We start from the raw sequence: 25,047 nt of genomic DNA, 5'->3' as shown, positions 1-25,047 counted from the left end.
AAAAAAGAGAAGGTCTTGTGGGAGATGCTGTGTTTATGGTTACTACACTGTATGAAGACACTGTGTTCCACTTCTTTTTGAGTAGCATGACAGGATTTCCTGGTAGTGTGTGGTTAAATGTAACATCTAATTATAAAACACAGAACTTCAGAAACCACTTCCAGACTTCTGTTTATTTATTTACTTTTTGTCATCAGCATCCTTTTAAGGCTTTCATGCCATCTAGTCAGACTGCTCTCAACATAAATGAGGAAGTGACCAGTTGGCCACAATGATCTGCCTCCTTTCTCCTGCTGATCACTAAGGGAAGACATTTCAGGCTGCTCAGTTAGTGTGTGCATGTTTGCTGTTAAATAAAGTAGAAACTTTTGTGTGTAAGCTGCTGACTGGGTCAACAGAGTCTGAGGAGGCATGGAAGCTGTGATCGGACTGTTGCTGATGATACTGGGAGTCTCTCATGGTGAGCTGTGACAGTATTTTCAAGTACATCATCTTCATTGATATGTGTTGCAGCTGATATACTGACCCACACTGGGAAAAATCTTGACACATAAATGAATTAGATATTATTAAATATGTTTTTTCAGCTCTGGTCTTCACTTGACTGCCATAGATCTATGATGTTGACACAAACTGACAGTTTTCTCTGCTCTAATTTTAAGTGATGGTTCACTGTAAAATAACAGTGATATACTGGCAGCAGGGACGCCAACATTTTCATGTTATTTTACAAGGCATCTGCTGTAATTTATTGTAACAGTTTAATTGTTCTGTAATTTTACAGAATCTACCCTAATTTATTTCACAGTATATCCCAGTATTTTGGATTACAGTACCTGACAGCAGGGTAACTATGGGTTATGGTAAATTTACTGTATGCCAGTATGGTACTGTTTCTTCACAAATAATAAGAAAATCTGCTATTTTTGCATATACTTGCTCTAAATCTCCACAAATTGAAAGTAAACAGGGCTTCTAAAATTCAACACTGAATGGCAAGTCAGCAGGTTAAGCTATGTGGAAAACTATTTTTTACATATGACAGTAAATTAAAGCTTCACTATCCTAGATGAATTTCATTTACTGATTTATACTCTTGAAACCTTGGATTCATATAGAGGAATAACAGAGGAGCAGAGTTAAATATATTCTTATACCCTCTGGTGAAGTGATATTAATAAATGTACATGTCATGTTTTATTGCTAAACTACTGTACATTTCATATTCTACACAAAGCTGTATCTTCATATCTGGCCTGCTGTGGTGGAACATGTGCTCAGATCTTTTACTGAAGTAAAAGTCAAACACCACATTATAGAAAAACAAGTAAAAGTCATGCACTAAAAATCTTACTTGGGCAAAAGTACTTAAGTATTAGCATCAAAATATACTTAAATTACCAAAAGTAAAAGTACTCATTACAAATATGTCAATTTTCAGAATGCATATCTTATATTGTGTTCTTCATATACTGCTCAGCTTGTGAATATCCCCACACTGATCATTAAAGTCTTATCTGATATTAACCTGTAATAATACACCATCATTTATTTGTTGATTATATTTTGTGTTATTAATGTGAATTTTCAAAGAAACTAGTACATTTTCAAACATATGTGGAGTAAAAACTACAACTGTTGTCTCTGAAAGGGAGTAAAAATATAAAGTAGCAGGAAATGGAAATACTCACGTACAAGTAGATACAAACCAGTGGTGCAGTGGTAGCTGATGAGGTGGGTGAACTTCTAAGTAGATGTGAAGGTTACTGAGGAGGAAGTGGGTATACTCTCCTATATATTTGGCTGATAGGTGGGTATGCTGTAAACAGCCAGAAAAAGAGGTGGGTTACCCTGTATACTTGTGTGTACCCTCCACTACAGCACTGCTCTAAACTGTACTGAAGTACAGAACTTAAGTAAATGTACTCAGTTACATTTCACCTCTGGTCACAGGTCTGTGTAATTCTCATCTGCACAAGAACAACTTCCTGTTTGCAAACCGTGGTCTGAGGGAGAAACAGCTGCAGCAAACTGTTTCTATTTGAGAGGTATCTCTGTTATTGTCCTTCATTTAGGAGAAATCAAAAGATAAAACTGTTATCTTTATTATTATTATATTTTTTTTTTACATCTTTCCAGGTGTGGAAACCTCCTGTGATGGCAGACAGGATGGAGCTCAGTGTTATGGAGCTTTGGGAGGAACACTGGTCCTCCGGCTGATGGACAGCGCCTCAGAAATATTTAGCTACGAATGGTCAACCAAAACAACAGTAATACTCCATGGGAGAGAGAATCGGTTTGTGACTAATATGATAAAAACCAGATCATCATTTACTCCCAATGATGGAACATTTAGGATCAATAACCTGAGCTGGAGTGATGGTGGGGAATATAAACTTAAAACCTTCAATTCAGATGGACATCCGTTAAAGCAGCAGACTCTACAGCTGACCATTCAAGGTATGTAACTTTTCTACTGAGAAATTTACTAACAGTGATAGACATTCACGTCATACTCTACATATATCTTATATTTATCTCTGTCTGGCCTGTTCTGTATCAGAAACTGTATAAAATGACCAAGATGTTAACATGAAAAGTCATCTGAGTGTGTTTCCTTCAGCTCCTGTGTCCTCTGTCCTGCTGGTCTCTGAGTGTCTGTCCCAGGGAGAGATGAGGGTGTCCTGCTCCTCTGAGGGAGGGGACAGTCCTCAGTACAGCTGGACTCTGGATGGACACACACTGACAGACGCTGAGCTCCTCTCTGGAAACACTGAGACCACCAACATCACTCTGAAACAACACGTCTCAGGACAACTGGTCTGCTCAGTCAGGAATAATGTCAGCAGTGTCTCAAAAGAAATGAAGATTACTACCTGTGGTGAGTGAGAACATGAGTAATAAACAGTTTGATGATTATGACACCGATGATTAACTGTACATCAGTCAGTGATGTGTTTCTTTCCTTCAGGCTTCATATTCATTAACTGCACCTTACCCAATGCGACGCATATATCACAGTGGGTGTTTGCAGCCAATAACACCCTGTGTATTGAGCCAACAACAGCTCCTACCATGACCACAGAAACATCCACTGTGGGTAAGGAGACAGTCAGCGTACTCAACCCCAGCACTAATATCACATCCTCCAATCAATCTGTGACTCCCCCCAGCAATGATGGCCCATATGGTAAGTAGGACTCAACGCTTCACAGTACTCATTTTATTTTGTGTCAACTAAACAGACACAGTAAGATTCAGTTTTGCATTACGTAAATCAGTTCCTTTGGTCTTTGTTCCCTGAGTCTAAGAGTAGTCCCTGACAATTCAGAGCATCATCCTGGCATGCTGAATGTTGTCCCATTTAAGAATGTTACTGGTCCGTTTCCTGTCGCAAATCCCATCTTCAGGATTGGGATTCTCACCTGTTGGCACTCGGCCCTTGTTGTCATCATTGCGAGTACTCTGGGATGGTAATGGCGGTGATGAGATGAGATGAGATGAGATGAGATGAGATGAAGAGGAAGCTGAGGATCTGGATGTGAAGAGGAATAGGCTTTTGATAAGCATGTCCTGGGCTCTGGATGAGGTGACTGGAGGTGAATAGGGTGGAGGAGTGACAGCCGACAGGAGCAGAGAGGAGAACAGATTTAAAGTTCGGCAGCAGCAACATGAATGGCTGAAGGAGATCGTGGCAAAGTTTGATCAGCGCACCGAGAAAGGGAACATCCATAGTCAGCTGATTTGTGGAAGTGGTGGGAGTGGGATAGAGAGAGAATTGTGAATGGATATAGCATAATACCAGAATAATAGCATGTTACAGTCACTGTTAATGAGTCAGGGGTTCACCTCTCCTCTAGACTGAGACTGAAGATGTTTTCATTTACCTTTTCGAAGGATGGTTTTTTGAGATGAATTTGACACATGTGATTTCTGTTACTCAGTACAAATGTTGATCATTTCTGCTCGCCTGAAGTTGAGTGTAATCACTCTATGTCATCTTACATGCAAAATAAAGAATTTAGCCTTTAAGCTACACACGTCAATCAGACTTCCTCCAGCAGAGATGAACCCTGGCATTTAAGTAGGTGAAAACTAACTCTCCTATCACAGCACTAACTTGACCGGTGTTGTTTTGTGTCTCTTTATTCAAACAGATCACTCCCTGCTCATATGTGGTGTGAGAGCAGCTGTGGTGATTCTTGTGTTAATTGGGATCTGCGTCTTTTTTGCTTGGAAGAAAAAGAAATACAAGATGACTGCAGGCTCTGGTGTCCGCTGTAAGAGGGGACATGAAGAGAACTCTGTTATGATGGTTGAAGTGAGAAGTTCTGCATCTGAACTTTACAGTAACATGTGAAACCAAGGCCTTAGTGTCGTCTCATATCTGCTGTGATCAGCCATGTGTCTTTATGGGTGTGAAGATCGAGTTTTGAGTGAAAATTCTCTTCTCTCTTATTCCTCTCTACTTTACTTTTGCCCTCTGCTCAGCAGCTCACTATGAAAACGTTCTTACAAAAAGACCTGTGAGTGTTTTCTACATTTGAATCACTATGGACGCTGTGACAGAACAAAGGTTGTGACTCTAGTTCTATGATCCTGAGTCAAACTGTTTTCACTCGGTCACTTCACTAGTTGTTGATTTGGTGAAAGTCAGATCCTTTATATAGAATAATCTCAGTGAAAGGACTGTCTTGTTTTGAGATTTAGTGCACCACTGCCTCTGGAGAGTAAACAAGAATCTAGACGCCCACAGCTCCACACACAGTTTATCCTCAAACAGCATGTGATATTGTGAATTAAGCAAATAGTGTCATTTAAGTGGTGCAACTCAGTGGTGTGGTGGTAGCTGATGAGGTGGATGTACTACTAAGTAGATGGGCAGGTTACTGGGGAGGAAGTGGGGATACTCTCTTATATATTTCAATGGCTTTTTGGCTGATAGGCGGGTAAACTGTAAACAGCCAGAGAAAGAGGTGGGTACACTCTGTATACCTGAGCATACCCTCCACTACACCACTGGTGCAACTAATCTTGATGCCATTTGGAAGTTATTTTGCTGTAGATTTCCACATTCTCATTGCACTATTGCATTACTTTTGTATATAGGTACTTGATGTAGTGACTGTATATATTTAATGTGTGTTTAATAATGTTTATTGACACCCAAACTGTAATTGTACAGCATATAAATTAGATGAATAATCCCATATATGATTAAAGGGTTTAACTCGTAAAGACTGAATTATGTAAATAATAGTTTGTGTTTCTCTTATCTGATTATAATTACTAATGCAGGTCTGTTTTGCTTCCATGTTTATGTAAAACCTTTCAAAGCATTCATTATTAAAGGCTTTAATTTAGTTTCTTCCTAGTGTTCTTATGTATTCAAAACCTGTCACTCACTGAGTCATGTGTCATCAGTTAATTTGTTTGAGGCTGTTTGATGACATTTTGATCACGGACTGTACCTTTAATGACTGCAGAGAACTGAATAAAACGTCCAGACTCATTATCAGAGTTAGTGGGTGTGAGGTTTCCCTCTACTGGTTTACAGAGGCGTTACTGTTGCTAATGGATAATTCTGTATTCAATAAAACTCTGTGTTGACAACATGTAAACATTTCAGGGAAAACAACGATCAGTGGAAAATGTTCACATATCTGTAACTGCCTTCAGAGGCTTCACTGAAACAGCTTCAGCAGATATTAAGTGTAAAATATGACTGTTTATTGCTGCAGGTGCAATGTCAGAAGTGTTTTCATATTTTAGGGCATTTGTCTTTAATCAACAGCTGCCAGTGGAGGGCGACAGAGTCTAGAGAGACCACAGAGACAGAGAGCGTGTGACAAGGAACTGTACAGGTGAACTTTAAAGCAGGAACAGTGCAGAGGTTAGTACAGAGTAGCATGATTTTCAGACCACTGTGGGCCAACAGCACAGTGTGAATGTCCATATTTTAGCACCTTGGGATGACATATTGTTGCTTTTGTTTTTTGTTTGTTTGTTTTTTTACATTTTATCTTATTTTAGAGACATTTGTGTTTCACGTCAGTTACAGAGACTTCATGGTTGTTTTCAGAACCAGTAACATATCATTGCCTGTGTATATATTATAGTGAAAGTATTAGCAATGAAATATCTTGTGTCTTACATTGTCATGTTGTCTCATTTCCCACTCAGTTTATTGAAAATAAAAAGATGTCACACTTTGCACATGTTAATACTGTGTAAAAGTTTTAATCTTAAAATCCATATGTTCATCTGTCTCGAATGTGGAGGATGATTGAACAGGACATAACAGAAAAAAGAAAAGGTCTTGTGGGAGATGCTGTGTTTATGGTTACTACACTGTATGAAGACACTGTGTTCCACTTCTTTTTGAGTAGCATGACAGGATTTCCTGGTAGTGTGTGGTTAAATGTAACATCTAATTACAAAACACAGAACTTCAGAAACCACTTCCAGACTTCTGTTTATTTATTTACTTTTTGTCATCAGCATCCTTTTAAGGCTTTCATGCCATCTAGTCAGACTGCTCTCAACATAAATGAGGAAGTGACCAGTTGGCCACAATGATCTGCCTCCTTTCTCCTGCTGATCACTAAGAGAAGACATTTCAGGCTGCTCAGTTAGTGTGTGCATGTTTGCTGTTAAATAAAGTAGAAACTTTTGTGTGTAAGCTGCTGACTGGGTCAACAGAGTCTGAGGAGACATGGAAGCTGTGATCGGACTGTTGCTGATGATACTGGGAGTCTCTCATGGTGAGCTGTGACAGTATTTTCAAGTCTCGTTAAAAAGTACATCATCTTCATTGATATGTGTTGCAGCTGATATACTGACCCACACTGGGAAGAATCATAACACATAAATGAATTAGATATTATTAAATATGTTTTTTCAGCTCTGGTCTTCACTTGACTGCCATAGATCTATGATGTTGACACAAACTGACAGTTTTCTCTGCTCTGATTTTAAGTGATGGTTTGTGTATAACTATTATTTACATATGACAGTAACTTAAAGATTCAGTATTCTAGACTGATTTTATTCTCACTCAGTTACTGAACTTAAAAGGGAGGATTGCAGACACAGCTCAATAACTAAATGTAGCCTACTGCTAAGAGGAGGGAACTTTGTACACGAGTCCTAAGGAGAAATGATTTTCTGTCAATTATTTGTTTTTGTCTCTCCTGCACCAGAACACTTCACTGTCTGCATTGAGAGAAGCATAAATCCCATATATTTTTTCAGTTCTTCAGTTTTTCAAAAAATTAATGGAATAAAATATTATTATTCAGAATTTTCTATCTCTTGTTTTTTTTTAAAATCTTTTATTTCCAGGTGTGGAAACCTACTGTGATGGCAGACAGGATGGAGTTCAGTGTTATGGAGCTTTGGGAGGAACTGTGGTCCTCCGGCTGATGGACAGCGCCTCAGAAATATCTAGATACCAATGGTGAAACAAAACAACAGTAATACTCTATGGGAGAGAGAATCTGATTGTGTCGAACAGGATAGAAAACAGATCATCATTTACTCCCAGTGATGGAACATTTAGGATCAAAAACCTGAGCTGGAGTGATGAAGGAGAATATAAACTTTCAGTCTTTGATTCAAATGGACAAATAACAGAGCAGCGGACTCTAGATTTGTCTATTCAAGGTAAATACATTTTTTGCTGGGAAATTTAGTAACATTGATAAACATTTATGTCATATTCTCTTGCTAAACTATATCTCATATTCTACATATATCTCATCTGTATCTCTGTCTGGCCTGTTCTTTATCAGAAACTGTATAAAATGACCAAGATGTTAACATGAAAAGTCATCTGAGTGTGTTTCCTTCAGCTCCTGTGTCCTCTGTCCTGCTGGTCTCTGAGTGTCTGTCCCAGGGAGAGATGAGGGTGTCCTGCTCCTCTGAGGGAGGGGACAGTCCTCAGTACAGCTGGACTCTGGATGGACACACACTGACAGACGCTGAGCTCCTCTCTGGAAACACTGAGACCACTAACATCACTCTGAAACAACACTTCTCAGGACAACTGGTCTGTTCAGTCAGGAATAAAGTCAGTAGTGTCTCAAAGGAAATGAACATTTCTGACTGTGGTGAGTGAGAACATGAGCAGACAACAGTTTGATGATTTAGGGCATGAATGATTAACTGATGATTAAACTCATCTGTTTCTTTCCTTCAGGCTTCACATTCGTTGACTGCATCTTACCCAATGGGAAGCGCATAGCACAGTGGGTGTTTGCAGCCAATAACACCCTGTGTATTGGGCCAACAACAGCTCCTACCACGACCACAGAAACTGTACAAGTGACAAGTGTCCATAAAACCCTCCACTCACATATCACATGCCAGTCAAACTATGACTTCCTCCTGTAGAGATGAGCCCTGGTTACTAAGTAAGTGAAAACGAACTCTCCTGTCACAGTCTTAACTTAACATCCGATTTTTGTGTCTCTTTATCCAAACAGATCACTCCCTGCTCATATGTGGTGTGAGAGCAGCTGTGGTGATTTTTGTGTTAATTGGGATCTCTGTCTTTTTTGCTTGGAAGAAGAAGAAATAAAAGATGGCTGCAGGCTCTGGCGTCCGCTGTAAGAGGGAACATCAAGAGAACTCTGTTATGATGGTTGAAGTGAGAAGTTCTGCATCTGAACTTTACAGTAACGTGTGAAACCAAGGCCTTAGTGTTGTCTATCATCTGCTGTGATTGCCTGCTGCTTTTCATCAACAGCTGTCAGTAGAGGGCGACAGAGTCTAAAGAGACCACAGAGACAGAGAGAGTGTGACAAGGAACTGTAGAGGTGAACTTTAAAGCAGGAACAGTGCAGAGGTTAGTACAGAGTAGCATGACTTTCAGACCACTGTGGGCCAACAGCACAGTGTGAATGTCCATATTTTGGCACCTTGGGATGACATATTGTTGCTTTTGTTGTTGTTGGGTTTTTTTTTGAGACATTTGTGTTTCACGTCAGTTACAGAGACTTCATAGTTGTTTTCAGAACCAGTAACATATCATTGCCTGTGTATATATAATAGTGAAAGTATTAGTAATGAAATATCTTGTGTCTTACATTGTAATGTCTCATTTCCCACTCAGTTTATTGAAAATAAAAAGATGTCACACTGTGCATATGCACACATTGTGCAAGAGTTTTAATCTTAAAATCCATACGTTCATCTTTGTCAAATGTGGAGGATGATTGAACAGGACATAACAGAAAAAAAAGAGACGACTTTGTGGGAGAAGCTGTGTTTATGGTTTATATAGTGTAAGAACAGACACTTTGTTTCACTTTTTTCTGAGAACAATGACAGAATTTCCTGGTTTTGTATGACTAAATTAACATCTAATCATAAAACACAGAACTTCAGCATGTTTTTAAGGCTGTCATGCCATCTAGTCAGACTGCTCTCAACATAAATGAGGAAGTGACCAGTTGGCCACAATGATCTGCCTCCTTTCTCCTGCTGATCACTAAGAGAAGACATTTCAGGCTGCTCAGTTAGTGTGTGCATGTTTGCTGTTAAATAAAGTAGAAACTTTTGTGTGTAAGCTGCTGACTGGGTCAATAGAGTCTGAGGAGACATGGAAGCTGTGATCGGACTGTTGCTGATGATACTGGGAGTCTCTCATGGTGAGCTGTGACAGTATTTTCAAGTACATCATCTTCATTGATATGTGTTGCAGCTGATATACTGACCCACACTGGGAAGAATCATGACACATAAATGAATTAGATACTATTAAATATGTTTTTTCAGCTCTGGTCTTCACTTGACTGCCATAGATCTATGATGTTGACACAAACTGACAGTTTTCTCTGCTCTGATTTTAAGTGATGGTTTGTGTATAACTATTATTTACACATGACAGTAACTTAAAGATTCAGTATTCTAGACTGATTTTATTCTCACTCAGTTACAGAACTTAAAAGGGAGGATTGCAAATGCAGCTCAATCACTAAATGTAGCCTACTGCTAAGAGGAGGGAACTTTGTACACGAGTCCTAAAGAGAAATGATTTTCTGTCAAATATTTGTTTTTGGCTCTCCTGCACCAGAACACTTCACTGTCTGCATTGAGAGAAGCATAAATCCCATAAATTGTTTTTGGTTCTTGAGTTTTTCAAAAATTAATGGAATAAAATACTATTATTCATAATCTTCTATCTCATTTTTTTTATTTATTTATTAATTTTTTAATTTTTCATTTCCAGGTGTGGAAACCTCCTGTGATGGCAGACAGGATGGAGCTCAGTGTTATGGAGCTTTGGGAGGAACTGTGGTCCTCCGGCTGATGGACAGCGCCTCAGAAATATATCAATACCGATGGTCAAACAAAACAACACGAATACTTTATGGGAGAAAGAATCTGATTGTGTCTAATGAGATAGAAAACAGATCATCATTTACTCCCAGTGATGGAACATTTAGGGTCAATAACCTGAGCTGGAGTGATGGTGGGGAATATAAACTTACAATATTTGATTCAAATGGACGGATATCAGAGCAGCGGACTCTACATTTGTCTATTCAAGGTAAATAACTTTTTTCCTGGGAAATTTATTAACACTGATAGACATTCACGTCATATTCTATTGCTATATGATATTCTACATAATATGTGTATCTATGCCTGAAACTATATGAAAAGTCATCTGAGTGTGTTTCCTTCAGCTCCTGTGTCCTCTGTCCTGCTGGTCTCTGAGTGTCTGTCCCAGGGAGAGATGAGGGTGTCCTGCTCCTCTGAGGGAGGGGACAGTCCTCAGTACAGCTGGACTCTGGATGGACACACACTGACAGACGCTGAGCTCCTCTCTGGAAACACTGAGACCACCAACATCACTCTGAAACAACACGTCTCAGGACAACTGGTCTGCTCAGTCAGGAATAATGTCAGCAGTGTCTCAAAAGAAATGAAGATGACTAACTGTGGTGAGTGAGAACATGAGTAATAAACAGTTTGATGATTTTGACACCGATGATTAACTGTACATCAGTCAGTGATGTGTTTCTTTCCTTCAGGCTTCATATTCATTAACTGCACCTTACCCAATGCGACGCACATATCACAGTGGGTGTTTGCAGCCAATAACACCCTGTGTATTGAGCCAACAACAGCTCCTACCACAACTGCAGCAACATCCACTGTGGGTAAGGAGACTGTCAGCATACTCAACCCCAGCACTAATATCACATCCTCCAATCAATCTGTGACTCCTCCCAGCAATGATGGCCCATATGGTAAGTAGGACTTAAAGCTTCACAGTACTCATTTTATTTTGTGTCAACCAAACAGACACAGTAAGATTCAAGTTTTCATTATGTAAATCAGTTCTTTGGTCTTTGTTCCCTGAGTCTAAGAGTAGTCCCTGACAATTCAGAGCATCATCCTGACATGTTGGATGTTGTCCCTTTTAAGATTGTTACTGGTCCGTTTCCTGTCGCAAATCCCATCTTCAGGATTGGGATTCTCACCTGTTGGCACTCAGCCCTTGTTGTCATCATTGCGAGTACTCTGGGATGGTAATGGCGGTGATGAGATGAGATGAGATGAGATGAGATGAAGAGGAAGCTGAGGATCTGGATGTGAAGAGGAATGGGCTTTTGATAAGCATGTCCTGGGCTCTGGATGAGGTGACTGGAGGTGAATAGGGTGGAGGAGTGACAGCCGACAGGAGCAGAGAGGAGAACAGATTTAAAGTTCGGCAGCAGCAACATGAGTGGCTGAAGGAGATCGTGGCAAAGTTTGATCAGCGCACCGAGAAAGGGAACACCCATAGTCAGCTGATTTGTGGAAGTGGTGGGAGTGGGATAGAGAGAGAATTGTGAATGGATATAGCATAATACCAGAATAATAGCATGTTACAGTCACTGTTTATGAGTCAGGGGTTCACCTCTCCTCTAGACTGAGACTGAAGATGTTTTCATTTACCTTTTCGAAGGATGGTTTTTTGAGATGAATTTGACACATGTGATTTCTGTTACTCAGTACAAATGTTGATCATTTCTGCTCGCCTGAAGTTGAGTGTAATCACTCTATGTCATCTTACATGCAAAATAAAGAATTTAGCCTTTTAAGCTACACACGTCAATCAGACTTTCTCCAGCAGAGATGAACCCTGGCATTTAAGTAGGTGAAAACTAACTCTCCTATCACAGCACTAACTTGACCGGTGTTGTTTTGTGTCTCTTTATCCAAACAGATCACTCCCTGCTCATATGTGGTGTGAGAGCAGCTGTGGTGATTCTTGTGTTAATTGGGATCTGCGTCTTTTTTGCTTGGAAGAAAAAGAAATACAAGATGGCTGCAGGCTCTGGCGTCCGCTGTAAGAGGGGACATGAAGAGAACTCTGTAATGATGGTTGAAGTGAGAAGTTCTGCATCTGAACTTTACAGTAACGTGTGAAACCAACGCCTTAGTGTCGTCTCTTATCTGCTGTGATCAGCCATGTGTCTTTATGGGTGTGAAGATCAAGTTTTGAGTGAAAATTCTCTTCTCTCTTATTCCTCTCTACTTTACTTTTGCCCTCTGCTCAGCAGCTCACTATGAAAACGTTCTTACAAAAAGACCTGTGAGTGTTTTCTACATTTGAATCACTATGGACGCTGTGACAGAACAAAGGTTATGACTCTAGTTCTATGATCCTGAGTCAAACTGTTTTCACTCGGTCACTTCACTAGTTGTTGATTTGGTGAAAGTCAGATCCTTTATATAGAATAATCTCAGTGAAAGGACTGTCTTGTTTTGAGATTCAGTGCACCACTGCCTCTGGAGAGTAAACAAGAATCTAGACGCCCACAGCTCTACACACAGTTTATCCTCAAACAGCATGTGATATTGTGAATTAAGCAAATACTGTCATTTAAGTGGTGCAACTCAGTGATGTGGTGGTAGCTGATGAGGTGGGTGTACTACTAAGTAGATGGGCAGGTTACTGGGGAGGAAGTGGGGATACTCTCTTATATATTTCAATGGCTTTTTGGCTGATAGGCGGGTAAACTGTAAACAGCCAGAGAAAGAGGTGGGTACACTCTGTATACCTGAGCATACCGTCCACTACACCACTGGTGCAACTAATCTTGATGCCATTTGGAAGTTATTTTACTGTAGATTTCCACATTGTCATTACAATGTCCAAAACTGGAAACAGATATTTTTCTCAGAAGACAAGAGTTAAGGTTTTATAGATAATTTGTGCTCACTTTTGTATAGATACTTGATGTAGTGACTGTAAATATTTATGTGTGTTTAAATGTGATTTTGCAGTCACAGCATGTTTGTAACCATGTTTATTGAAGCCCAAACTCTGATTGTACACCATATAGATAAGGGGAATATTCTCATATATGATTAAAGGGTTTAACTCTTAAAGATTGAATTATGTAAATAATAGTTTGTGTTATTCTGATTTGATTACATTTACTAATACAGGTCTGTTTTGCTTCCATGTTTATGGAAAACCTTTCAAAGCATTTATTATTATTTTTTTTATTTTGGGGGGCTTTTTAGCCTTTAATGTATAGGACAGACAAGCATGAAGGGGGAGAGAGAGAGAAGGAGTGACATGCAGCAACGGGCCACAGGCCGGGGTTGAACCCGGGCCGCCGCGGCAACAGCCTGTACATGGGGCGCCTGCTCTACCACTACCAAAGCATTTATTATTAAAGACTTTAATTTAGTTGCTTTCTAGTGTTATTCATTAAAAACTTGTCAATCACTGAGTCATGTGTCATCAGTTAATTTGTTTAAGTCCTTGTGTTGACATGTTGATCACGGACTGTACCTTTAATGACTGCAGAGAACTGAATAAAACGAGGCGTTACTGTTGCTAATGGATAATTCTGTATTCAGTAAAACTCTGTGTTGACAACATGTAAACATTTCAGGGAAAACAACGATCAATAAAAAGTGATCATATATCTGTAACTGTCTTTAGAGTCTTCACTGAAACAGCTTCAGCAGATATTAAGTGTACGATACGACTGTTTATTGCTGCAGGTGCAATGTCAGAAGTGTTTTCATATTTTAGGGCATTTGTCTTTACAGTTTTTCTCAATCGCTTTGGTGCATTTCTCACATCACTATTAACATTTGCACAAGAGTTAGTGCATTTCTCAAAACAATTAGTGCAAACTGCACAACCTTGTTGATAACCTGCAAAACTGTGTCACTTGCTCAAAATGGATAGTTCATTCCTCAAAAGCAAGTATTCATGTCAGCGAAAGTGTCAGTGTCATCAAAATGAAAAGTCCTGACATCATTGTTTATGAACAAGAGAGTCAAGAGAGGCTTTGTCATGTTTTCATTATGACAGTTTACTCTGTAAGTGTTTTCCAATGCAAAAAAGTCAGATCTTGGTGACATTACCTGAGAATACTCAAGACAGCGCTAAACACTATTTGCACAGCCATTTGAAAACTACAGTAAAGTTACACATTACTGTATTTAGTGAGGTAACAGAGTACAAGACACTGAATACGTATGTGTCACATTTTTACTGCAATTCTAATTTGTTTACAGCATTGTGCAAAAGAAAAATACACACTTACTTATTACTTACGTATGACACAATGACAGTAGTGTAGATTGTTTAGTACTGAATTACTGTCCAATATACACACCTGTTCTCCTGACGAAATGTTTGAATAATTGAATTTACAGTGGTTCTCCCAACATTTGGCTGCATCCTTCGACCAGCCTCAGCCATTGTGAGGCTGTGATTGACAACATGGTCCACAACTGTAGCCCTAATTTCATCAGGAATCCGCCTATATACTTGGCTTCTTCTTCCTCTTCCCCTGTTCTGTCCCCTTCCCCTTCCTCCCCGCATCCTCACCCGTCTTCCACGACGTTGACCTTCTATTTCTGTGTCACAGTATTGTAGAAATGGTACACACTATGTCCTGCTAGGTTCATATGTGTTTGCCAAGTGAAGGTTCATGGGATTCAGCTTTGAGTGACTGTGGAGAAGTGGCTTATCATTGGTTACAACTAATGCTTCACACACTCCTCCTCATCAGTGAAAGCTGAGGTTCACCTGAGAGAAATTATTCAATTTAGGAGTCATTTTCAGGAAAAAATGATAAAGAAATGTATAAAATTTGCTTGACAGATTTTGACAATTAGTTCAGCATTTTTGTATGTAATGACTCAAGCAATGAAATGAGGACTATTAGTTTTATAGTGAATGACTTTTCAGCATTCATAACTATAGTTAATTTTGACTGACATGACATAAGCAAATGATAATGTTATAAAACAGCAGAGAATTGTATGAAAGCAATTGATGCATGTCCAAAAGCATTTGCAATTTGTTGGAAGGAATGAGACACTGCTGCTATGATGTGCACAAATGACTAAATGTTGTGGAGGTTGAACTAACAGTTATGAGAATTTTACTTCCAATCAGAGAAATGCACTAAAGCAACTGAGAAAAACTGTAATCAACAGCTGCCAGTGGAGGGCGACAGAGTCTGAAGAGACCACAGCGACAGAGCCAGTGTGACAAGGAAATGTACAGGTGAACTTTAAAGCAGGAACAGTGCAGAGGTTAGTACAGAGTAGCATGATTTTCAGACCACTGTGGGCCAGCAGCACAGTGTGAATGTCCATATTTTGGCACCTTGGGATGACATATTGTTGCTTTTTAACCCTCAGTGACATTTCTTCTCATGTAACTTTAAGGTTGAACTGAACTTTATTCTCCATTATGTAAATCCAAGACACAAAATTCTACATGTCTTTAATGTATTTTTATACACATCTTTCTTTTGACTGTTTTGTTTTAATCCCTGCAAACTGTCAAAAGCAGAATTTAAAATGCAGTTTGATGTGTGTAGATCATTTGTATGTGCTTAACGTGGCCTGTTAATAATGCCCTGCTGGTGTGTTAAGGGCAGTTTGTGAGGGTGAGACAGCACCTCAGCCTGAGAATCTTTATTACATTTAACTCATCTTTCATTTAGAGAAAAGAAATATCTACTGATTTAGTCAGAAGTGATGAGATGGACAGATGTAAACTTAGAAATGTCAGCGGTCAGTCTCAAATCCTCTTTCAGTAAGAAGGAGGAATGCTTCCCTCTCTCCCACTCCTTCCATCACATACAGAGGCCATCATGTCAGAGGCTAAAAGGGGAAGTAAAACTGGTATCACTTCCTTTTCTTCTCACTGTCTATAGAAATATGAATGCAACAACGCTCAGGTTCGCTTGAAGTTTTCACACATTCTCCTCTGAGGTGGATCACTGACAGGACACATTTCAGGCTGCTCAGTGAAGGATATACATGTCTCCTGTCGGGTGAAGTAGACAAGTTTGTCTTGAAGCCGGTGACTGGATCAACAGAGGCTGAACACACAGGAGACATGAAAGCTGTGGTTGGATTGTTGTTGATGCTACTCCGAGTCTGTCATGGTGAGCTGTTCAACAACACATTAATATTTGATTTAATATTATGTGAATACAATGTTTTGTAACTTTTTGTAGGGTGATATAAGCTAAATTGGGCCACTTTTTGGTTAATCACTTGGGAAACTAAGAAAAAACAATGTATGACATTTGATTGTGTTCCTATGATTAATAATGACTGTTTTTAATATTTTTGTGTTGAATTTGTGTAATAAAATATAATTGTTAAGATCCTACAGCTGTTGAAACATCAGCTGCCCCCCATTTTTGAGATGCGCAGTGTTCAGGTAAAATGGGCCACCTGATCAGCTAAAATGGGCCACTCAAACTGCAAAGTGAAACAGTCATTTTTCATAATATAATCAAATTATCCTGTATTCGTCTAAGGCTCCCCTCATCCTCTCCTCTACCCGCTGGTTGTACTTGCCACTTCCCTTATAGACATGCTTTCTTTTTCCTCTCTTCCTTTCTCCTCCTCTCCTTTCCTCTCTCTTCCTTTCTCCTCCTCCCCTTTCCTCTCTCTTCCTTTCTCCTCATGTCCTTTCCTCTCTCTTCCTTTCTCCTCCTGTCCATTCCTCTCTCTTCCTTCTTGTTTGCCATACTGTAATTACAGTTTCATGTTACTTTACTTAACCATCTTCCACTATCACTTCTAGGCTACAGTACATCAGCCTCTTTCACCTTTCCCTTTCTCTTGTGTGTGTGTGTGTGTGTGTGTGTGTGTGTCTGAGCACTAGCTAGTGAGAGCTAGCTCACGATGCGCCCTGGACCAGAGCTAACACACATACATAATTACAAAGGAAAATGTGAAGAGGCCTGTAATATAAGATAATACACTAATATATTTATACATTAATACTTTTTAATAAGAGGAACCATCAAAATATTTGCTAAAACTCAACTCAGACCGTGGCTCATTTTAGCTGAAATGTGTGGCCCAATTTACTTGAACACATTAAGGTAAATTGGGCCACTAAAAATGCTTTTTCATGAAAAATAATTTTATTTAGCAAAACATTAGCATTATATCTGATGGAGGCCATCAGGACATGTATTATACATCATTATTTATATATGTGCATTTGTTTTTTATTGACACTGCATGAAAAGTGGGATTTTCAGCAATCATTGGCACTGTAAATTGCTTTGGAAGTTCAAGTTAACGACTGTTCGCAGGAATTTACAGTCAGCACAGAAAACTGCCGATAACTGCCTGGAATTGATGTGGATTTTCAATCCCTGGCAGTTTCAAGGTGAGAAAGCCTTGGCAATTGACCCCCCCCCCCCCCCAAGCCCCTTGGACTGTGTGAGGTTTTCACATGTAAATGAAAATGCTGTGAGCTATACAAATGCAAATCAGGATCGTGTGTGTGTGTGTGTGTGTGTGTGTGTGTGTGTGTGTGTGTAAAGTAAATTTAAATTATTTTATAAGCACATACACCAAAATGTTCAGACTCTCAAAAGCCTTAATCTTAACACTTAAATTGTTCAAATAAATTCAATTGTGAAAAGTAATGAATCTATTTATACTCACAGCAATGACATGTATCAACATTTTGTTCATTTTTACCAATTGTTCATGATAACATTGGTTGTATGATTAACGCTTGCTAAATTCCACTATGGTAGATAAGGGAACACAAGAAAATAACTTCTCTTTTTTAACCTTTAATAAGTTTAAAACAGTTTACATAGAACAGAAAGTACAGTAGTATCTGTATCAAACAACAAAAAATGTTAAATGAACAAAGGGTTCAGATTATCTTAGAAGAATGTTTACATCAAAAAATATTTACATATTTACATTTAAGAAAGCTTAGTGCTTATGGCAACGCACTTCTTTTACTTTATGATTTCGGGGTAGGATCAACTCTGCACAAACAAATATAGGACTGGGACACAAGGCTTAGAACTGAATGTCCTAAATTTCAGCCAGCGTGCAGAGTGGCATGACTACAGTTACCCTTTCTCTAGTGTGGCTTAACTGCACAGTGGATGTGTTTACCACACATCTTCCAGCAATGCGTTCAACAGGGAGAAATGATGCTGGGTGGGAGGTGTCTGTTCCCTGCAAACTCCAAACTTCTACTGGCTTTCCATAAAAATGTCTGTCCGGATGGGGAGTGGCTACAGAAAGACAGCTTCCACCAAGTCCCACCACAGACCTTGAGAAGAAACTGCTGGGTGCCATCAGTGGGCTGTCTCGCCAGTTAAATCAACACATGACACAGTTCACGCAGTTTGCAGTTGAGGTGAGGCAGCAAATGGCTGACATCAATGCCAGACTGATTTCCCTGGAGGAGCACAGCCGAAACTGTTCTTCAGGAGAAGAGCCCACCAGGAAAAAATATTTAAGCCTGGATATATTTGTTCACCAAAGGGACTTTTATTTTGTCTTATTTATTTATACAATACTTATTTTGTATTTTATAGGAAACGGTCCGGCGCCTTCACAACAGTGAAGGAAATAACAGGCGTTATGAACCGGAGCAAGGGTAAGATTTAAAGAAAAAACCTGGATGTATTCTGTTGAATGTCAGTAAATGTATACCTTCTCTTACCTATTCATTTTGTTTTCACAGACTGAGCTCTCCCCACAATGAGGCAGTGACCTCACATTTGGTGGCAGCCCTGACTGCAAGTCCAGACATGGATGGCGTGGACAGGGGAGTCCTTTTATGTAAGTAACATGTAGGTTTTATGTGTTTTGTTTGTTGTTTTTATTTAATTTCCTGTGGCTAGTTTTTATTCTTTCTAACATATATATTTTTTCTCCCAGCGGCCTGTAAGACATACTATGAGACTGTCCGGAGGAACTTCAGGTACAGTCAACCAGACCTTGCGGACCAGGCAGCAGCCATTAAGGATTCAGCCCGCAGCAGACAGAGAAGGAAGAGGGTAAGATTTATAAGAATTTTACTATATTGTCATTGCACAGAGCACTGGGACCAGTCCAAAAAATGTATATGGGTCAATGACAAATAAAGCTTCTTAACAGGTATTTTTAAAAAGTCTTTTCAAAATTGATGAAATGCATTTTATATATAAAATTATTTTGCACATAAACATTAACACATAAACATTTAAATACAGAAAAATAATCATACAAATATGTAAATAAATGCATTAATCAAAAACTGGATAGAAGCAACTGGAATAGGCTGCAATGCAATAGACTGATAGGGTTCACTGTAATGTAACTGAAAATATATTCAAACTGAACAGGTTTTATAGTATATGGCATATATAGTCATATATGCCATGAATTGATTTAATTGTTTTAAAAGGAAATATTGCACTCAGACACAAAAATATGCATGTCATGTCATTGACCCATATATCAGCAGAAATGTCTATTGTTATTGTGTCTACAGAGCAGTACTAATAGCACTACTTGTGTTTACAGCTGCTTGAAGCGAGAAGGAGTGTCTTGGCCACCACAGAGGAAGTGGACTTCTGGAGGGGCATCACCATAGACATGATGTCTGATGAAGAGGATCACTCCGTTGACAGGGAAGTTGGATGGATTGTCAGGCCTCCATCCTTCAGGAGCCACAAGCTCTCCGACCTATGTGGAAGACTTCAGGAGAGACTGGAGATGAACCCCAAATATGTGGCGACACACAACAAAAGACTTCATATTGGGTCACCTTCAGATAGACTGGCACCGACCCAATATGACCCTGATGCAGCAAAGCGACATTTGATGAGGCCTGAAGCATAGCCCTCGACCTGCGGGCCAAACGCTCCTCTGCTGTTGTCAACATGGGCCCAGTGTGTGACCCAGACCAGGGAACCACTGGTTGTTGAAAGTGTTGAGACTGAGTGTTTTCTGTTTTTTGTCATGTTTTTTTAATAAACCATTACTTTTTTTCAACATGTTCCTGGCAAATGTGTTTTTTCTCAGTTAATATTGGTTGCAGTGTAGTTTTCAGCAACATCATTATTAGCCTGCTATTATTATTATAATTATTTATATATATATATATATATATATATATATATATATTAGTATATATATTAGTATTATAATTAGTATAACTATTATTATTATTATTATGGTAGTAGTATTAAATGGGAGTGGCATACAACACATGTATTATAATGACCCACATGTGACCAGTAGCAACAGATTTACTGTCCAATCACAAGTGATCTTTCCTTTCAAATGTCTGTGGTGTCATCCAATGGGTGTCTGTGTAAGGCCAGCCAGGCCAGACGGCAGTAACATTCAAATGCTAATTACAGCCATTCATGAAGGTGTGACCCCCACATCCTCATCATTCCCCCCACCCCCGGTGTTCCTTTCCAGCAGTTTAAGGCACAGGCAAACTTCTCTGTAAACTGGTGTGAATTGCCGGGAATCATGGGACTTGGCAGGAGTTTACAGGGTCGATAATCTGGTTTTTCATGCAGTGTGAATTATCAACCTTATCACTAACAGTTAAGATTTGGTAGGTCAGGGCACTCACCATGCAGTTCTCTGGAGCAGTCTCAATATGAGGCTTTGCCCCACCCACCATAGCAACCATAGGCCAATCAAATCAATTGTTACATGTCAAGTACTGTTGCGGCAACAGTTTCAAATCATTTGCATTCATTGGCTGTTAACTTTTAAAGAGCTGAGACGCTCAAACCTTAAATGGCCCATTTTACCTGATGGCCCAATTTTAGCTGATGTCACCCTACAGATATTGGTTTCAAGAGGAGTAAAGACACTTTCCTCAGTAATGAGTAATGCAGATCAAATACAGGCTGGAGACACCTGTTGGTTCTGAAGAAATGACAGCTTCTTTACATATAAATATCAACTACACTGTTTGAAGCTGGTATCAAAGCTTTTTTAAGGTTCAGTCGCTTTAAAGAAAAAAGACTAGTTATTTCAAAGAAAGTTTACAAATCCAGAGGTCAGTTCCTCTTCATTATGTGTGTACTGTAAAAACAAAAGTCACACTTTTTGGATTAAAGCATGTCATCTCTGACAGTTCAGATATGTAATTAATCCAATGAATGCTGACTTTCCTGAGGTCATGTGAATGTTTAAGACAAACCATTGAATGATATTGTACCCTGTCCCTAACTTTACATCTTGTGTTGATGACACAGATGACATCCTGATGTTAGCTTTGGTGCTGCTGCGGTCACTGATGCTTTCTAGCCATCGTGATTTCCCAAAACTGGATAAATACTACACATAGCAACACAAAACTGCTTTGCTAGCTCAATCATGTTGTAACTAAGACATCCGCTGGAAAAAAAAATATTTTTTTCACGGACCGTTTAAGAGTTAATGAGTCATTACAGACCGCTAACGGGGCTAACAGCTAACGGTTGTTAGCTTAGCTTAGGTTGTTAGTCCCTCCGAAGGGACACTAACAACTCAAAGTACACGTCAAATAAAATTTCTCCAAACATGTTTCTTGTTATTTTAGGTAGTTATTATCACGTTAATCTATGTCCAAGTGTTCATTTCCCCCGATGAGTTGGTTTTAATTCGTAATTTGATTCTATAAACAGTCTGACCATCTCGAGCTTTTATTTTGGTACTTCCGGTGACCGGCAGTGTGAATTTGCATATTAGCTAAATATTTCGTTTCACCCAGAACATTTAGATTTAACATTTAACATTTAGATTTTGCTTGTACTGCTCTTTCACATAATCACTATATAAATGATTTGAAGTTAAACTATGTTTGCTATCAAGCACATCATTTTATACATTTTCCCCAAATACAGCCTGATACATAATTTGGTATCAGTGGGAGAGTTGGAATCTCTGCTATGGCTTAAAGTTAAGGTCGGTGTGAAAGAAAAAAAACACAGCACGAGTTGGTGATGACTGGATGAGATTAACTGAAATTAAAAAAATGTATTGCCGCATGAACCATCTGTTAGCAACTGTTTTGCAGTTACAGACCTGTGTAACACTCAGCTACACAACAATAAATTACTTTTAAGAACGTGGTTTGAGAGACAAAGCTTCACCAAAGCCACTATTATTTTTATTACTTTGTTTTGTTGTTGTTGTTGTTGTTGTTGTTGTTTTTTACAATATTTGTATATGCTTAAAATACTGTCATGGTTATTCCTTTTGTATGTATTCAGTGATCAAAATTATGATTATTTTTTATCTTTTTTTAATTTCCAGGTGTGGAAACCTCCTGTGATGGCAGACAGGATGGAGCTCAGTGTTATGGAGCTTTGGGAGGAACTGTGGTCCTCCGGCTGATGGACAGCGCCTCAGAAATATTTAGCTACCAATGGGCAAATAAAACACTAACAATACTCAGTGGGAGAAAGAATCAGATTCTGTCTAATAAGATAGAAAACAGATCATCATTTACTCCCAGTGATGGAACATTTAGGATCAATAACTTAAGCTGGAGTGATGGTGAGGAATATAAACTTTCAACCTACGATTCAAATGGACGGCTATCAGAGGAGCGGGCTCTACAGTTAACCATTCAAGGTAAATAATTTTTTTTACTGGGAAATTTAGTAACACTGATAGACATTCATGTCATATTGTATTGCTAAAGTATATCTCAAATTCTACATATATGTGTTTCTCTGTCTGGCCTGTTCTGTATCAGAAACTGTATAAAATGACCAAGATGTTACATGAAAAGTCATCTGAGTGTGTTTCCTTCAGCTCCTGTGTCCTCTGTCCTGCTGGTCTCTGAGTGTCTGTCCCAGGGAGAGATGAGGGTGTCCTGCTCCTCTGAGGGAGGGGACAGTCCTCAGTACAGCTGGACTCTGGATGGACACACACTGACAGACGCTGAGCTCCTCTCTGGAAACACTGAGACCACCAACATCACTCTGAAACAACACGTCTCAGGACAACTGGTCTGCTCAGTCAGGAATAATGTCAGCAGTGTCTCAAAAGAAATGAAGATTACTAACTGTGGTGAGTGAGAACATGAGTAATAAACAGTTTGATGATTATGACATTGATGATTAACTGTAGATCAGTCATTGATGTGTTTCTTTCCTTCAGGCTTCATATTCATTAACTGCCCCTTACCCAATGCGACACACATATCACAGTGGGTGTTTGCAGCCAATAACACCCTGTGTATTGAGCCAACAACAGCTCCTACCACAACCGCAGCAACATCCACTGTGGGTAAGGAGACTGTCAGCATACTTCACACCACCACTAATATCACATCCTCCAATCAAACTGTGACTCCCCCCAGCAATGATGGCCCATATGGTATATTAAGTGAAAACAAACAGTTGATAGTCATTTCCCCCTTTTTTCTTTGTCTGTCTCCAAAAAACCACCTGTAGTGACTGCTAACATTAAAATATCTGTGTCTCTTGTGTTTTTTTGTTATCAAAACAGACAACTTGCCGATAATGGCCGGGGTACTCTATGCACTGGTGCTGCTGTTACTGATCGGCGTGGCTGTCATCTGTTCTCAGAGGAAAAAGAAGAACAGCAAACCTGAAGATTCAAGACAGAACTTCCTTTTTTCTAACCCATTTCTGTATTCACAGTTTCTCTATTCACAGATTCAAGAATAGCCTGACATTTTGAGCTGTGCATGTAGGGTGCTTCTTGCAGAGAGTAAGATGAGAAGCTTCAGGCCACTGTAATGTTTGTCAGTTAGCCACGAAGCTGCCGTTTGCCGGTTAGCTTCAGTAGAAAGACTGGAAGCAGGGGACAGCAGCTAACTTTGCTCTGACCAACAGTAACAAAAACCACCTACCAGCAAAGTGTAAAACTCCTTAATCAATGCTTTATTTTATAAAATAGAAAACTTTAGAGGTAGATTTTTAAAATAAATTTTGGACAGTCAGGTCGTCTGTTTTCCCCTGCTCTTCCAGTCTTTGTGCTAAAGCTAACCATCTGCTAGCATAACGGTAGCTTCTCATTAACTGACAAACTTCACAGTGATAGAAATTTTTTTTGTCTTACTGTTGTCGGGAATGTATTTCACAAAATGTAAAAAAAAAACACTTTTTTGTAACGATCCCTTCTACAAATACTTAGTGGCGGATTAAGTATTCAGATCCTTGACTTAAATAAAACTACTAATAATAAGATGTAAAAATAGCCTAGCCTACTACATTACAGTAAATGTAAGCCTATTGCATTAAGAATATGACTTAAGTAAAAATATGCAAGTATGAAAAAGGACAATGTCCAAAACTGGAAACAGATATTTTTCTCAGAAGACAGGAGTTAATGTTTTAGGGATAATTTGTGTTCACTTTTGTATAGGTACTTAATGTTATGTGTGTTTAAATATGATTTTGCAGTCACAGCATGTTTGTAACCATGTTTATTGAAGTCAAAACTGTGACTGTACACCATATAGATAAGGAGAATATTCTCATATATGTTTAAAGGATTTAACTCTTAAAGATTGAATTATGTAATTTTGTGTAATTTTGAGTGAAATATTCTCTTTTTCTTCAGTCGTTTTAAAGTCACTTCTGCCCACTATGTTCACAGCTTTGTAGCTTCTTGTAAAGAAGGTATTCATAGTTGATGTTTTGGAGAAAAATTGCTTTCACTTTTGTATAGGTACGCGACTCAGTCATCATTTATGTTTCTGTATGTCTGTGAAAACATGGATGCTTCAACCACAACTTCCCCCAGGCAGCA

The 25,047-nt window shown here is 39.0% G+C and overlaps 1 protein-coding gene and 1 pseudogene across 3 annotated transcripts; both read left to right on the top strand.

The window, feature by feature from the left end:
- The first annotated feature begins 54 nt into the window (after positions 1–54).
- Positions 55–13,907, top strand: LOC117260824 (uncharacterized; annotated as a pseudogene). The gene is made up of 13 exons (XR_013491854.1): positions 55–460; positions 2,140–2,460; positions 2,624–2,881; positions 2,972–3,190; positions 4,158–4,358; positions 6,714–6,764; positions 7,345–7,665; positions 7,854–8,111; positions 8,201–8,332; positions 10,235–10,555; positions 10,695–10,952; positions 11,043–11,261; positions 12,224–13,907. The product of XR_013491854.1 is annotated as an uncharacterized LOC117260824 (transcript).
- A 1,774-nt stretch (positions 13,908–15,681) lies between these two features.
- LOC144463804 (uncharacterized protein C14orf93-like) lies at positions 15,682–24,396 on the top strand. 2 transcript variants are annotated; one of them, XM_078169304.1, is made up of 5 exons: positions 15,682–16,433; positions 18,861–18,922; positions 19,010–19,107; positions 19,207–19,325; positions 19,834–20,310. In XM_078169304.1, exons 1-5 carry the CDS (start codon positions 16,431–16,433, stop codon positions 20,149–20,151), a joined length of 600 nt encoding a protein of 199 aa, XP_078025430.1. In that variant the 5' UTR covers positions 15,682–16,430; the 3' UTR covers positions 20,152–20,310. The 2 variants fall into 2 exon arrangements, with proteins under 2 accessions (XP_078025430.1, XP_078025429.1); XM_078169303.1 differs by lacking the exons at positions 18,861–18,922; positions 19,010–19,107; positions 19,207–19,325; positions 19,834–20,310 and adding exons at positions 22,576–22,896; positions 23,080–23,337; positions 23,428–23,556; positions 23,779–24,396 and having other exon boundaries at positions 15,988–16,433.
- The last annotated feature ends 651 nt before the right edge of the window (positions 24,397–25,047 follow it).

Source organism: Epinephelus lanceolatus, chromosome 7 (assembly GCF_041903045.1).
Source record: "Epinephelus lanceolatus isolate andai-2023 chromosome 7, ASM4190304v1, whole genome shotgun sequence".
Taxonomy (NCBI): domain Eukaryota; kingdom Metazoa; phylum Chordata; class Actinopteri; order Perciformes; family Serranidae; genus Epinephelus; species Epinephelus lanceolatus.
This window is presented reverse-complemented; position numbering and strand designations above follow the sequence as displayed.